Raw genomic sequence first — 17,719 nt, 5'->3', positions numbered from 1 at the left:
TTCCCAATTTTTTAAAATTTAATTTCTTAGTTTGTATCAGATCTTTAGCTTCAACTACTAGGCATTTGTAAACCAAAACTCTTAAATAATTTTAATATAAAAGCTTATATATATTTGAGGATGTTGTAAAGCTGTTAGTGCTGTTTTATTTTTTCATGTTATTTGAATATTTCATAGTACTAACTAAACAATTTGAGGTTTTACAGAATTTTAATAATGTATTGATAAAGGAGAGGATACCATTACTAATAGAAATAGCTAAGTGCACGAAAAGTAATAATCTGGTATTTGATTCACTTGAGCATTGCTAAGCAAAAGCCAACACTTTATATGTTATGATTAATGATTTCATTGTAATTTTAGAGTTCTCTACCATAGATAACTTTGGGCCTGTCTTTTAGCTAAGTATATCAAAAAGTATAATGGGAAAAAATGTGATGTTTTCATCCAGAGATAATCAATACTAACATTTTGGTGTTTATTCTTCTAGTGTCCTCTCGGGTTTTGAACATTTTTAAAGTTTTGGTTACATATTACAGATTATTTCTCAAAAGGTTCTACCAGTGTAGAGCCCTACCAATACATATGGTATGAGAGTGCCCATTCTCTGACCCACTGGTCAATACATGGCCAATTTAATAGACAAAATGCATTACATTCTTATTTCTATTTGAAATCTTTTGGTTACTTTTAGATTGAACTTTTTTCAAGTGTTGTTTATTTTTAAATTAAATCTATTGGGGTAACATTGGTCAATAAGATTGCACAGATTTCAAGTTTACAATTGTATGATACATCATCTGGGGGAAAAAGGTGAAGGAATTAAACAGACAAAAATCCAAAACTTACAGGCACAGACAGCAGTATGTGATCACAGAGGGAACGGGGTGTGGGGAGGTAGAAGAGGGTAGAGGGGAGATACATGGTGGTGGAAGGAGACTTGACTTGGGTGGTGAAGGCTCCATACAATGTACAGATGATGCATCACAGAACCGTATACCTGAAACCTAATAATTTTAATATCCAATATCATTCCAATAAATTCAATAAAAATTAAAAAATAAATTAAAAAAGTGATAGCAACATTATCACCCACTCAGAGTGTTTTCTGGATATTAAAAAAATAAATTTAGGAGTAGTTTATAAACCAAAATACTTTATGTGTGTATGTATTTCATAAATGGATTAGTGTGCATCTATAAAATTATTGCTTAAATAATGAGCAAAATAGGAGTGCTTTTAGTTGAGGACAAACTCATAATTGAACATCTTATTTTATAGAAGAAATAAATTAGTTGCTTAAAAATGTATCATAGAATATTTATTTTTGAGTCATTTAAAAATTTATGATTGTATGTTTATTTTGTGTTATTCTTTTGTGATACGTTTATTCATGTCAAAACAATTCACCATTTAAAAAAAAAACTTCTTAGTACATTTATGTGCCTATTTATTGAGAGTGGTATGTGTGTGGAAGGGAATAGAGGGAGTTAGCACCAAAAAAAAAAAATCATGTAGTCACTATGTATGGCCTTTTAAAAGGGACCAGATTGAACATTATTGATTTTCTTTAAAAATAAATAAATGAAGATATTTGAAAATTAAATAAGAAATTAAGATGATAAAATACATGTTTTCCAAATGTTTCTTTAGAAGCATGGCATTACAAGTGCAGGCAATTAAAGCTCTATGGTCTAGCATATTTTTATTGCTTCACGATATCAAAAGAAGGACATACCACTTATTTTTAGAGCGTTCTAGTCTATGCAGCAGCTTGAACATTGAAGAGACCTATATATTCTGTTGCTGGAATTGCTTATTTTTCAGGGAAAGAGAAAAAGATTGGGAAATGCATAATTTCTTTTCTTTTTACCTAACAGTAACGTTAGAAGATACTTTGTCCCCATTGTTACTACTTCTTAGATTTTGTTGCTGGCAGCCAGATGTGCTGAAACTCCTGACGACAGCATCTATTCATTGCGTGTTTTTAATAGGCTTAGAGAAATATGAGTAGAGTGCATGAAAGCAGCTCAGCCTCACACTTCGGCTGGGAATGCCCAAAAAGCTCACTGCTGTTTAGAATTCTTGCTACAGTCAGGGGAAAGCCGAAAGCTGCACGGGTACTGAATCTTCTACGACTGAATTAGAAGAATAATGACTGTACAATTAACTATCAACCTCTGCTCGTTTAAGCACAGTTTTTACAGAGCTCAGGAGAAATATGGAACTTGATTGGCATGTTTTTATGTGATGGTGTCTGCAAATAGATGACTTTAAAGACAGGTGGTAAGGAAAAATAAGAGAAGGGAGGGAAAAAAAAAAAGAAAGAAAATGCAATTTGAGACATTGCGCCAGGTCTGCAATTCTGTTTTATCTCATTTTCATGGGGTGTTTTCATCCCCACCAAATATTTTACAAAATGAGCTTTTTGGACAAACACTGAACAACAATGCAAGGTGAGTAAAGCTAAACTATATTTTCTTTTTGTATTGGTATTTTCAGAATAGTAATCTTATATGTCTGTAAAATTTTTTCTGTATTGAAATGTTGGCATCAGGGTGCTGATTTTTATTAGAAATACAAAATTTTGTGTAGTGTTCTTAATTGATTTTAAGAAGAAAACAAGCTACTTCAAAGCACAGAAAGCATCTTAAATTTAACTAGCTTGACCTCTGAAACATACAGTTTCAATGATTTCATTTTCTAGTAAATGAGAGCACTAACTTGAAATGCCTGACGTTTTTTCTCTTTGTGATCAGGGCAGTGATTATATTGCATACATAGGGATGGAGCTGTATAATCATATGTGATTTGCTGGAAAATGTGAATTAGCAGTCATGCATGCTCTCTGGAGAACATGCGGACGATATTTTCTAGGTCTGAGATATTTGTCTATGCAGAGTAGATCAATAATCACTTTTCAACAAGCTGTATTATGGAACTGCGAATAATGCCTTGTATTGGATTGGTTAGTTTGGAAGGATGTTTTGTTATAAATTCTTTTGCTTTTCAAGCTGATCAGTTTTTTTTTGTGGTGAAGATTGTTAAATTATGAACATGTGTTTTAGATGGTTTCTGTAGCTTACAGTAAGAGAGAGATAGCCTATGAAGAATGCTTTTAAAATGCAGTTTTATCATTCAGTTTTTTTCCCTCCCTTGAGTTGTTTGCCTTTTAAGAATTTCTAATGTTATATACCTAGTATAGACAAAAGCCCATTGTAACCAAGTATACATGGAGAAAGGATGGGAAAGAAATGATAATGCATTGAAACCTTCTGGAAATTGGGGAAAAACTAAGAGTGCATAGAATATCGAATGGTTTTGCTCATCTTCTCTCTTTAGGATCTTTGCACAATGTGAGGCAGCTTGTTTTAGAGATTAAAAATACCTATTAACAGTATATGCTTTAATTTAGCAAATGTAAAGAAGACTTTATAAATGTGTAGACATTTAAAATGTTTACCAATGATAAATATATCTCTGACCTTTCCATTGAATATGGAACAGCATATCTCCTTTTATATAAAATCTCAGTGCAGTTTTGTTCAATGAACTTAATTTGATTTCCTTACATTTTGTTTTTGGACTAATGTAACATATGTGATAGTATGTGAAAGGTTATAATATTCTATGTTAGGCTATCTGTATTTTAAGATAATGAGCTTTCTTATTTAATAATACATTGTTTAAGTGTGTGATTTATGATAAAAATACCCTGTATGGATTTAAATAAAAGATGCAGTATGGCTTTCTTAACAATTTCGTGAGCCGAAGCTACGAGAGTTTTAGGGTCTGTACTCATCCTCTGCAAGTCTTTTCCTTGTTTGATTTCTCTCTCTCTCATGTTTTTAAGGCCAAAATTTATTTGTTTAAAATATTAATATTAGGGCTGGGTATATATTAACTTCAGAAATTGTGCTGTTAACAGCATGGAATTAATTTTATGGAAAGTTACTTGGTATGGAATTAATTTTAAACTAAATGCTACTAGTTTTAAAATGAGAATATTTTTGAGGAAATTGTATGCATTCTTATTACTATACATTTGCTTTGACCTCAAGTTTCTTTTATTGTTGTCATGCTTATAATGTAATGCTCTCATTATTAAAAATCTGAAATTTTATATTGCTGTAATTAAACATAAATTGTGGAGTTTCTAAGGACTCTATAAGACCAATCTTATTCAACTTATTTTTGTTTTTTACCTACATTATCGGAAATTACTAATTAATCGATAAAGAATTTATTCTGTTTTAGGGAAGAAAATCCTTGCCTCTGTTCTTAACTTTTTGGTCTCATGGAAACACATGACATTTTTTCACATGTAGATCTGTTGATCTTCGTAATTAATCAAGTGCTTGGTTTACTTACAAAATCAGTTAAACCCAGTTTACAAATAGCTATTACTTTAGAAACATGAAGAGTAAAAATACATTTATAGGAATGTACAATTAATGCTTCCCTCTACATATTTTAATATTTTGGTTACTTTGTGTTCAGATCAGACACAATGGTCTTTGAAAATTATTATTCTGCTTAGATTAAAAAAAAATACAAATACCTAAGCATCAATATTTAGTTAGCATTGAATCAGAAAGATGTAAACTAAAAAATAAAAAGTCATCTTGAAAAAAAGTGGTAAAAGAATGACTTGAGTATGTCATCAGGAGATGTTATCCTACAACTTTAAATTTTGTTCTAAAAAATGGGCCTTTCAACTTCATGAGCTAGACATGATGCTCTTGAGATTCGAAGCATCAGTTACATAACTATCACCTCTGGAAAGAATAGTTTGGTTGTTACCGTGTGAATACTAACTGTTTGGACTAGTTCAATGGAATATTCAGTATTTGTACTGTGACATTAAATTACATCTTTAAACTGAAAATAACATCAGGGAAATGGACAGTTAGATTATATTTTCTTCTGAATTGCTTTCTAAGAGAAATTACTAAAATAGTATTGTGCATTAATTGTAGACAATGTATTATTTAAAGGGGACCCTTTCAAGTAGTTTTCTTGAGACTTTTTGTAGGTACCTTATTTGTCCCTAAATCTGCAACTCAACTTTTGTAAGTTGTCAGATGATAGGCAGCTTACTTCTATGACATATTAGTAATAAAAGATTAATAAGGAAAATCTCCCAATATTATTACTCCAAAAGCATTTCCAGGTTCAACTTGTCACAGGAGCAAAGATTTTAAAGATACCAATAATATTTTATATGTCATAAATCACTAAACTGGAGATTAATATAGATTGTTAAAGCATGTTATTATCTAATGAATAATTGAAATTTATTTGTGAGTGAAAATCATTAGAATATTTTAGACTAACTAACTTTTTGTTGGAACTCATATAGCACAACCTTTATGTTCCAAACTGAAAGTTCTTAATTTACTCTCTTAAAATTGTGGTTCTCGAGGAACATTTTAGTGGATACAAGAAGTGGCAAGATGTCCTCTGTTCTTTTACAGCTAAAATGAAACAACTGAAGGTTCAGCAAGAAAAAAAATATCACGGTCTGCATTCTATGTAATTGACTTGATAGGTTTTAATGAAATGCCACTTTAACTTAGATTTTTGTTATCAAGTTTTCTGACTATAAACTCATTTTCCCCATATTAAATTAATCAGGATACAAAGATAACTGCTTTGTTGCCAGTAGAAAAGCCCTCAAATACTAAATTTACTATGAAATCTAATTCTTATGATCTTGTCTTTGGAAAGAAACAAATATTGGGATGCTAGAAAGTATATTTTTAATGGAGTTCACTGCATTGAGTAATCAATAGCTTTGAACAGTATTCAAAGATGATTACTATCTTTTGTGATAAAATTTCTGGAAAAGTGTACTTACTATCTCCTAAGTTTTTCCATTTTCTGACTTTTAGGAATTTTTCTTGTACAGTGAAGAAATAATGTATTTTCCTTCAGACGTAATTATTTCCTTGTCACTAAATGTGTGACAGGGGATTTGCTATGTTGGCTGGCCACACAGGGGCATAATAGGACTAGATTTACTCAGAGTGGCTATTAAAGCCAGTCTTTCTCTCACTTCCGTATGTACACAGGTGCAGACTTTCATATTAAAAGATACACAGAATTTACATTAAATGTAAGAATAAAAAACCAGTAGACTAAGGGGTATTTGGATTTGTTGGTGCTTCTAATTATAAGTAAATTAACCACAAGCAATTTCTGAATTGTCTGAGCTAGTCCTAGTTTATGCCTGCTGTGTTCCACTGTTGATAAGTAGTACCACTTCTCTCTCTTAAAAGTGTTTGACAATAATTACAGGGCCACTCTAATTACAAAAAGAAAATGGAAAGCTTGAAATTACCTAGTGTAAATGGATTCTTCTCCCCTGAAACATTCCCCACAATTCTAAAACATTAATGTTGTTTAAGAAAAAATTTGAATTTGTAAAATAAGTGTGTAATTATTTAGCCTGGTAGTGTTTCTGGTCAGAAGTATTCAGTCAGGTACATACCATTTACTCGCGCTTTAGTTTCTAATAGGCTATCAGTATGTGTTCAGGATTTCTGGCACAGACACCTGTTATTTATCATGTAGCCCATTAGCGGCTGCTCTGACATTGAAAGGATAGCACGCGTACTTCTCACAGCTCTGAGAATGCCATACTGACAGTGCGCATTGTTTGCAGTTGGCTGGAGCACGGCACAGTTGATATATCACGATCGGGGCATATTGCATTACTGTATTCTGCAGACAGGGGCCACCCTCTAGTCTGATGCACATGCACCTGGGTGCACACGTGTGCACACACTACTTATGTACATAAACCTTGTTAAGTATATAATAACTATAAATATAAAAGTTATATAGTATAGACATAAAAGGTTCTCTAAACAATTATCGCTATGTTTCTAATCAAATGACTTGCAATTCATAGATTCATATCATTAATATTTTTATTTAAATCTTTAATTTGGACCTTAGCTGTATACCCCAATTATTAGTATACACACTTAATCTGATACTGATAAACAGTCTTTAAGTATTTTCTTTATTGAAAATAACTTTTTATAAAGCTATTGCCTTTGTTGATGACTGACAGGTAAATGTTAACTGTTCTTTTATTGTAAATTTTTAGATGATCATAAAGGATCGTCAGAAACTCAGAGAAGATAATTGCTAGTAGACTCCCTTCTGTTCAATTCTGGCACTGTTCAGTGAACAGAAAATGAATTCATTTCATATGTGCTGTGGCTGTCCTCATATCCACTTGCGAATTACAAAGATTCATATAACCAACAAAAGAATTCACAAATAGGACTGATCTACAAATTGAATTTGGCTTGTGAATTTGAGAAGTTTTAATGAAGTATATCAGAAATGTGTTTATCAGAACACTTCCTTTGGGCAAGATGGAAAAAGCCACTGAAGTTTAAAATTGTAGTTATCTTAAAATTTAAGGGCTCTTTATTTTGCCAAGTGTTTTTTAAGCTCTGGTTCTTTTTTCTTCAAAAACACACTCAGTATGTAAAGCAGGTAAAAATGGAACAGTTCTGATTTAGAAATTGGGACATGAGACCCACATAGGCTCTAAGAAACACAATTTTTAGCTGATTTCTTAAAACAAACTCAGGACTTCTAATTAAACTCCTTTAAATTCCATCTCATCGTGTGACCTTTGAAATGTCAGAGACAGAAGTAATGGGAAATGAGTAGGGGAGCTGCCATGTTTAATGAAGGATTGATATGTGCCTGACTTTTCTACAAATACGTGGTAGCTTTACCCTGTGTAGTGTTGAACACAGGGCTTGTGTTCATGTATTGGGGCAACTCCTTACTGGTTATATGATACTGGTAAAGTGACTATATTGAGCTTGTTGCGTTAGGGACTTTATATTCATTAACCTTTGAGTTTCCACACTTAACCCCTGGGGCTTCTTCCCAGTGAATACCAGCTTCCTCAGCCTCTGCAACCAAATACTGTTCTGCTGATTTCCCTACTATAAATTAGCTCTCTAGGTTGTAGAATGTCATGTAATTGAAACTGTATAGAATATATTTTTTTTATAAAAGACTTACTCAGCATAATTTTAAACAAATCATCCATGTTGTGGCATGTATGGAGAGTCTTTTCCCTTATATTTATTCCTGAGTAGTATTCATATTATGAATATACTGCTCTCTACTCACACTCTTTCTTGTGGAGATTATATCTATATCTATATATCTTCATATATATATGTGTGTGTGTGTATATATATATACACACACACACAAATATATATATATTTGGATGAATACCCAGAACAGGAAATGGGTCACAGGGTAGGTATATGTTTAGTTTTATGATACCAAACCATTTTAAAAAAGGGTTGTACATTTTTAATTCCCACAACTATGTTTGAGAGTTATGGTGGCTCCTCATACTTCCCAAATATGATAATATGCCTTTTAAAGTTTTGTCATTTGAGTTTATAATGGCATCTCCTTACAAATATTATTTTGTATTTGCCTAATGAGTAACAATGTCAAGCACCTTTTTAATATGTTCATTGGCTATTTATGTATCTTCCTTTGTGAGGTATCTGTTTCCCAGATTTTTTAAATTAGGTTACTTTTGTTTTTATTAATGAGTTGTAGATACATGTCAGATATATGCTTTGTGAATATTTTCTCCCAATCTGTGGCTTGCCTGTTTATTTTCTTAATGCCATTAGATGAGCAAAATTTTTAATTTATCAATATTTTTCTCTTATGGTTTTAGTTTTCTTATTTTAATGGTTTTTGTTTTCTATGTGCTGTCTAAAAATCCTTTGCCAATACCTAAGTCATGAAACTATTCTCCTTTATATCTTCTAGATATTTATCGTTTTGGCTTCTCATTTTAAGTATACGATCCAGCACACATTAATTTTTATGTGTGTGGTGTGAAGATAGAGGTCAAGATTTATATTTTTCCAGATGGGTTTTTAGTGTTTCATCCATACTTGTTGAATAGAATTAAAGACTTCCTGTACCCTATTGCATTGTTTTGTCACCTTTATAAAGAAATAGTGGTATAAATGTAGTTTAATTTCTGGGCTACCTATTCTGTCTCATTGAGCTCTGTCTATCTTTATGCAATACCCCAATATCTTACCTTTATAAGTAATCTTATCAGGTAATATAAGTTCTCCACCTTTATTTTTTTAAGATATTCTAAATATTCTAGGTCCTTTTCATTTTCATATATATCTTATAATCAATTTATAATTTTGCTTTAACAGTTTGTTGGGATTAAGACTTAGATTGTTTTGTATTTCTGTAGATTATTTTGGGGAGAATTAATATCTTAACATTGAGTCTCCCAATGGTATATCTTTTCATTTATTTAGGTCTTTTAAAATTTATCTAAGAATGTTTTACAGCTTTAAGTGTAGAAAATTTGAAAAACATTTGTTAATTTTTTCTTAAGTATTTTAAGTTTCTTGTCTTACTATAAACTGAATTAGTTTTTAAATTTCAGTTGCTAGTTGTTTTTTGCTAGTATACAAATATAATTTATTTTTATATTACCCTTATGTCTTTTGACCTTGCTAGATTTACTTATTAGTTCTAGCAGCTGTCCTGTAGATTTGTTATGATATCCTTTATAAACAATTATTTCATCTGCAAATAGTTTTACATCTTATCCAATATTTATGTTTTGTATTTCTTACTTTATTATAATGCTTAAGACCAATTGTACAATGTTAAACCATAGTTGTGAGTCTATTAGCTTATTAATAGTTTTTTTAGATTTTCTACTATTTTAATGGATTTATTTATCTATGTTCATGAAAGCTATTCTGTTTTCTTTTATTGAAATATCATTGATAGGTCTTGGCATTAGGTTTTTCTGATTCATAAAATGAGCCAGGGAGTTTTTAACCTCTGCTGTATTTTGTCAACATTTGGTGTGGGGTTGGTATTATTTCTTCCTTAAATAAGTGATAGAATTCACCAGTGGAACTGTATGAACATGAAGTTTTCTTTTTGTGAAAGTTGTGATAAAGAATTTAATTTGTTCGATAAATAAGGCTATTTAAATTTTGTTTAATCTTTGTTACTTGTGCTAAGTAGTGTTTTTCAAGAAATTGACCATTTTATTTAAGTTCATTAATTTGTTGTTATAAATTTCTTAGTTTTCATTGTCTTTTCAATGTCAATTGATCTATATTGATAATCTATATCTGATATTGGTATAGTTTGTAAATTGTGATCCTTTGTTTGCTTGATCAGTTTATGTAGGAGTTTATCATATTTTTTCTCTAGCATTGTTGATTTTCTGTTGTTTGTCTAATATTCCACTGATTAATGTTTTCATACTAATTATTTTCTTTCTTACCATTTTAATCATTTTGCTTCCTGGAGATCTAAGTTTCCATTTGATATGCTTTTCTTCAGCCTGGAGAACTTCCTTTAGCATTTCTTGAAGTGCGGATATTCACTTCCCTGTTTACTTTTATTTGAAAAATATTCTTTCGAAAGCTTTCCTTTTTAGAATAGTTTTGCTGGTTATAGCATTCTGTGTTGACGATGTTTTTTGCTTGTTTTTTTATTTTAAATTTTTTGCTGTTGAAAGAAGCTTCCATGGTTTCTGATGAGAAGTAACTTAATGATGACAAGTCAGTGGAACTTTAAATCATTTTTCTTTTGTGTTTGATGTGTTGTTCTTCACAGGTTGCTGTCAAAATTTTCTTTTTATCTTTTTTCTGTTGCTCTTTTACTTAGATGTGTCTATATGTAGTTTTTATTGTATTTATCTTTTACATAGCATGATTTTTTCTCATTGTTTTAACATTTTTTCTTTCTCCCCCCCTCTTTTTTCTTAATTATATATATTTTAGGCTTTTTATAAATTATTTCCCAAATTCTTGTAATTTTTTTCAACTTTTTTGTTATTTAGACTAATTTTCAACTTTGCTGTTGATTCTTTCATAATCTACTATCAGACAGAAATTCATCTAGTGAGTATCTTATTTCAGATGTTTTAATTTTTGTTCTAAAACTTTTATTTGGTTATCTTTTATAGTTCCTATTTCTATTTCTCTGTTGGGATTTTTCACTTATGATGAGCATATTACCTTTACTTCCTCTTAGCATATTTATTATAATAGCTTTAAGATCTTTTTAGTCTAATTTTAATATCCAGTTTATTTCTCAGTCTCCATTGATTGTTTTTTTCCCTTGAGTATGTTTTTATCTTGTGATGATAACTTTGAAGATTGACTCTCTTAGCAACTTTCAAATATATAATACAGTATTGTTAACGATAGCCACCATACTGGACATTATGTCTCAGGACTTACTTACCTGTAACTGGAAGTTTGTAGCTTTTGAACACCTTCACTCATCTTATCCTCCACCCACATTTGTCACTTACCCATTTCTTCTCATACCTGTGTATGAGTTTGTGTTTTTTCTTTTTGTTAGATTCCACATATAAGTGAGATCACGCAGTAGTAGCTTTTCTCTGTCTGATTTATTTAACTTAGCATAATACTCTCAAGGTACATTGTTGCAAATGACAGATTTTTTTTCTTTTTTATGGTTGAATAATACATATTTGAATATATATGCCTGCAAAGATATGTAATCATTATCATAAATCATATTTCCTTTATCCATTGTCCATCCACAGACACTTAGTTTATTTCTACATCTTTGCTATTATAAATAATATTGCAGTGAACATGGGGGTATAGATATATTTTTGAGCTAGTATTTTTCTTTCCTTTGGGTAAATACTTAGAAGTAGAATTGCTGGTTCATATGTTAGTCCTATTTTTAATTTTTTGAGTCCTGTCCTACTTTTAATTTCCAAAGCAGCCTAACCAATTTGCAACCCCCCGACAGTGCACAAGGGTACAAGGGTTTCCTTTTATCCACATCTTCACCAACACTTACCTTTTTTTTTTTTGATATAGTTATTCTGACAGGTATGAGGTGATATCTCATTATAGTTTTGATTGACATGTCTGTAATGATTAGTGATGTTAAACATCCTTTTTTGTACCTGTTTACCATTTGTTGTTTTCTTAGAAAAAATGTCTGTTTAGATTCTCTGGCCATTCTTGTAGTTGGCTTGTTAGTATTTTTGTTATTGAGTTTTATGAATTCTTTATGTATTTTGGGTAATAACTCATTATCAGATACATGATTTTGTATATATTTTCTCCCCATGGGATGCCTTTTCATTTTGTCGATGGTCTCAGATGTACAAAACCTTTTTAGTTTGATGTTGTCCCATTTCTTTATATTTGTTTTTGTAGCCTTTACTTTTGGTTTCATATCTAAAAAAAATCATTGCCAAGACTAACATCAAGGAACACGCTGCCTGTATTTTCTTTAGTAGTTTAATGGTTTCAAGTCTTAGGTTAAAATATTTCATTTATTTTGAGTTGATTTTTGTGTATGGTGTAATATAGTGGGCCAGCTTCATTCTTTTCCATATGATTGTCATTTCCCCAACACTGTTTTGAAGAGATTGTCCTCTCCCCATTGCATATTCCTGGCTCCTTCATTATAAATTAATTGACTATTATGGATGGGTTTTTTTTCTGAGCCCTATATTCTGTTTGGTTGATCTATTTGTCTGTTTTTTTGTCAGTACCATACTGCTCTGATTACTCTAGCTTTGTAATATAGTTTGAAATCCTGAAGTGTAATGTTTCCTGCATTGTTCTTCTTAAGATTGCTTTGACTTTTTGTGGTCTTCTGTGATCACAGAAAGACAAAAAATTTTGACCACAGAAAGGTCAAATTTTAGGATTGTTTGTTCTATTTTTGTGAAAAATGCCATTAGAATTTTTATAGGGATTGTATTGAATCAATAGATGGTTTTGGGTAGCAGAGACATTCTAGTAATATTATTTCTTCTAATCCATGAGCATGGAACATTTTTCCACTTAATTGTGTCTTCAAATTTTGTCATCAGTACAGTGTACAGGTATTTTACTTTCTTGGTCAAATTTTCCTAAGTATTTTATTCTTTTTGGTGCAATTATAAATGGGATTGTTTCCTTAATTTCTCTTTCTGATAGTTTGTTACTAGTACATAGAAATGCAACTGATTTTTATGTATTGATTTTTTTATCCTGCAGCTTCACTGAATTTGTTTATTAGTTAGGACAGTTTTTGGTGGAGTCATTATAATTTTGTATGTGTAAGATTGTGTCATATTTAAATAGAGACAGTTTTAATTCTTCCTTTTTTATTTGGATGCCTTTTATTTATTTTTCTTGACTAATTAACCTGATTAGGTCTTTCAGTACAATGTTGAATGAAAGTAGCAGGAATGGGCATCCTTTCTTGGTTCCTGATCATAGAGGAAAAGCTTTCAGTTTTTCACCAATGAGGATGATGTTAGCTGTGAGCTTGTTACATATGGCCTTTATTACACTGATGTATGTTCTCCCTATACCCACTTTACTGAGAGTTTTTAAATCATGAATAAGTGTTGTATTTTTGTCAAATGCTTTTTCTGCATCTACTGGGATGACCATATAATTTTTATCCTTTATTTTATTAACATGATGTATCATTTGGATTGATTTATGGATGTTGAACCATCTTTTATTCCTGGAATAAATCCCACTTTGCCATAGTGTGTTATCCTTTTAATGTTTGTTGAAGCCAGTTTGCTAGTAATTTGTTTAGGATTTTTGAGTGTAAGTTCATCAAAGATATTGGCCTGTAATTGTTTTGTGTGTGTTATAAAACTTTTTTATATCCCTACTAATTTTTATTTGTTTTTCATTATTTAGTGAGAAAAGAGTGTTAAAACTTCCAACTATGATTGAATATTTGTCAGTTTCTTAGATTAGTCTTTCAGTTTTTGCTTCATTATTTTGTTAGTTTTGGATACTTATAATTCTTACTATTTTTAAATGAATATACTCTTTTGTTGCTTTGAAATCTCCCTCTGAATTTGGTTAAATTTTTTTGGATTATATTTTGTCAGATATTATTGTAGCTGCACTGGCTTTTTTATGATGAGCATTTCCATGGACTCTTTTTCTCATTCTTCTAACCTTTTGGTTTTCTTATATGTAAAGTGTGTATGTGTTGTGTGTGTTGTGTGTGTGTACATTTTACACAGCGTATGAATGGGTTCTGATTTTTCCCTTGTCTCCCTGTGTTTCTTCATTGGATTGCTCAGTCTGTTACATTTCATGTAAGTACTGATGTAGCTGGACTTAATCCATTAGCCATCTGCTATTTTCTTTCCTTCTGTTTTTTTCCATTGCTTTTTTTTCTCTCTTTTATTTATATCCTTTTATCTGATTTATTAATAAGCTTTTAGCATTTCATTTTTTCTTATTTAATAGATTTTTAACTATAACTTTTTGAAAAGTTTTATTTTGGGGTTATATATTCTTAATACTTTTAACACAAGTTAATATTATAATATTCATATATAATATATGTACCTTATATTAGTATGATTTCATTTTCACCCCCTTGTCTTTGTGCTATTGTTACTTTATATTTTACTATTCACAAATTTTGCATTAAATTATCGACTTTTTTGATTTTTAAAAAGAGCCTTTTATGATTATCTACATATTTACTGTTTTGGATTATCTTTATTTCTCTCTCCAGATATGGGCCGTTTTTTAAAATCACCATTTCTGTTCTATCTGAAGAACTTATATTAGTATTTCATGTTGTACCTGTCTACTTGTGATGAATTCTTTTAGCCTTTGTAAGTTAAGAAATATTTATTTTCATCTCAATTTTTTGGAAAGATATTTAATTATGGATTAGGTACAAATTTAGGTGACCTTTTTTCCCTTTCAGTACTTACAATATATCTTGCAGTTGTCTTCTGGCCTCCATTGTCTATTGAGAGAAGTCATCTATACTTTTTATTGTTTTTCTACTATAGGTATTGGGTTATTTTTATCTGGTTGCTTTTAATATATCTTTTCATTGCCTTTTTAGCAGTTGGATTTGAAGTATTGAGGTGTGTTTATGTTTATTCTCACTGCGGTTTAATGAAGTGCTTAGATTTATGGCTTGGTATTAGTCATCAGTATGACAAATGTTGGTCATTATCTCTTTAAATATTTTCTCTGCCACATCTGTTTCTTCTTTCCCTCAGTTACTCCAATCACATATATGTTTGGCTATCTGATATTGCCCTACCAATCTTACATATTCTGTTTTTCTTCATTTTTTTTCTCTCTGTGTTTGACAGATGGTCTAACAATCTATTTTGAATTCACTTTTCACTATTTCTATTCTATTAACCATGTGCACTATATTCTATACTTATCTTATTTCATGTTTCAATTCTAAAATTTACATGGGTTTTTTCCGAACCTTCCATTATTCTGATAAAATTCTTATTATTTCCCTACTGTATCCCATGTATCCACTAAATTCTTTGACATATTCATTGTGGTCATTTTGATGTTCTTGTCTGCTAGTTGTTAACATCCTGGCCATCTGTATGACTGTTTCTGTTGACTTTTTGTTTTCTTGATTATGGGTTCACTTTTTGCCTCTTTGCATATCTTTTAATACTTAATTGTATGCTGAACATTGTAGAGATTTTAATTGTTTCCATCTAAAGATTACTTTTTAAAAAATCTTGTCTTTTAGGCCCTGGCTGGTGTCACTCAGTGGATTGAGCACCGGCCTGTGAACCAAAGGGTTGCTGGTTCGATTCCCAGTCAGGGCACCTGCCTGGGTTGCAGGCCAGGTTCCCCGGTGTGGGGCGCGCAACAGGCAATGTGATTACACATTGATGTTTCTCTCTCTCTCTTTCTTCCTCCCTTACCCTTTGTCTGAAAATAAATAAATAAAATCTTTAAAAAAAATCATGTCTTTTAGTTATATTAAGGAGGACCACCTTGATCTTATCTTGGTTTTAGACCTCATTTGGATAATACTCTTTACTCTTTTCCTTTGTCATAGGGTACAGTCCTCACTCCAAGGGTATAGTTTTTTACTTTTAATACATGGCCTTTTTGGCATCTCAACTGAATGCCTGAGATTTTCACAAATACCTTTCCAAGCCTGGTTGATCAGAGAGTTTCATAATATTATGTGAGTTCTAAAGTTTCTATTTATTTTGCAGGTCTCGGCAGGGGCAGTCTACCAGGTTCCAGGAAACTTGCATATGTACAGCTTAGGATGTGGACAGGAACCTGATTAAATGTCTATGCCTATTCTGGAATTTAGTTCTTAGCTCCCTTTTCTCTAGCCTACATCACATGTCATTGCATTAGCAAGCCTGAGTTCTAATCTCTGTTTTTTACGCCATTTCTTATGCTCAGTAAATGCTGTGTTCTCTGCTTGGGCTTCAGTACCTCATGCTATGGTTGGGAAATTGTTTGCAATCAGAAAGCCAGTGTGAAGTTTATCTTATGTGCATTTCCAGTGTCAAGATTCTCAGCGTTGTGACATGTCCAGTGCCTTAAAGTGACTGTTTCATCTGTTCTGCCTAGTTTTATGGCAAGAAAGGAAACCTTATACTAGCTACTCAGGAAAATGTTAAGTATTTTATAATAATATTATAAGCACCCAAGTACTTACCATCCCAAACAAGAGCTGGAAGTTGGCAATAATTTTCATCTATCCATTTGTTTCCCTCATCCCCTACTCCCAACTCCTACAGTTTGTGGCAATTATTATATTGAACCCTATGTTCATCATTTCGTTACCACATATGTGTGTATGTGTGTGCATATAAACATATGTATTTTAAAACAATTTGTTGTTTTCTCTTTATAAAAGGTACTATTCTGTTTTTTCCAGTTAATTTTAGTTAATTTATTTTGACTTCTGTATGATGTTCCATAGTGGGACTATATCACAGTTTTTAATCCACTCTCCCACTTATGGGCCTTTGCAGTGTTGCTAAATTTTTGCTACGGTAAAATGCCACTATGAACATATCTCCTGTTGTACATGTGTGAGAGTTTCTCTTGTATATATAGCATTCATATGTTCAATTTTAAGAGACAATGCCAAAGTGTTTTCCAACAAGTTTTTTTTTATTGACAGTTCAGTGAATTCGTAAGTGGGAATGAAATGATTCAAGAGAAAAACATTAATTTTAAAAGTTGGACAATTTTAACCATATCTGCCTCTGGAAGGTTCACTTGTTAATTTGACAGCAGTCATAGAATAAATGTATGTTAAATGAATACACTTAGAAGTTTGTTTTTCTTTCTTCCCTTCTTTCTCTCTCCTCTTCTCTTCCCCTCTCCCCACACCTTTACACCTCCCCTACCTTTCTTGGAAGGTATAAAACTTCCTTACATTAGTGGAGGAAGACCTCTGCTATAGGCAGGAGTAGCAGGTGTAAAATAGGCCTTAAAGAATGCAGGGTCTGGTATTTTCGTGGATAAAAATCTCTAGATTGCTGAGGAAAAACTATTATCTGTAGTGATATTAAATTGGGGTATCTGTCCCTTGAGAATTTATTTATTTATTCTCAATTAGTTAGTTACCGTAGGTGTCCCCTCCCTTACATTCCACCTCTATGAGGAAATGAATTTCATGTTGATCTACATCTCTGGAAAGAATACATGGGAAATCTCTAAAACTTGTTTCCACATTTGAAGTTGTTGCCTTTTTGCTTACTAGCTCTGAAGAGTAAACTTCCTTACTTTTTTCTCTCTCACACATGATGTTACTTTATGAATTATGTCTTTCCTTTGGATGTTTATTGTTAAACACTGAGAAAACTAGATTTGACAATTTT

General features: G+C 31.4%; 1 protein-coding gene across 31 annotated transcripts in view; it reads left to right on the top strand.

Moving 5' to 3' along the window:
- The window catches only part of RIMS2 (regulating synaptic membrane exocytosis 2), a 453,335-nt gene that overhangs the window by 149,362 nt on the left and 286,254 nt on the right, over positions 1-17,719 (top strand). For 10 of the 31 annotated variants that reach the window (XM_053929810.2, XM_053929809.2, XM_053929814.2 and 7 more), the window contains exon 1: positions 2,039-2,456. The exons of 19 other annotated variants lie outside the window; for them this stretch is intronic. In XM_053929810.2, the coding sequence (XP_053785785.1) occupies positions 2,332-2,456 (125 nt within the window). In that variant the 5' untranslated portion in view covers positions 2,039-2,331. Of the gene's footprint in view, positions 1-2,038; positions 2,457-17,719 lie in introns of those variants that run through there. 2 more of the 31 variants (XM_053929798.2, XM_053929819.2) reach the window with 2 other exon arrangements.

The sequence above is a fragment of the Desmodus rotundus genome, chromosome 8 (genome assembly GCF_022682495.2).
Source record: "Desmodus rotundus isolate HL8 chromosome 8, HLdesRot8A.1, whole genome shotgun sequence".
NCBI classification, from domain to species: Eukaryota; Metazoa; Chordata; class Mammalia; order Chiroptera; family Phyllostomidae; genus Desmodus; species Desmodus rotundus.
The sequence above is the reverse complement of the archived record's forward strand: the minus strand, read 5'-3'. Positions and strand labels throughout refer to the sequence as shown.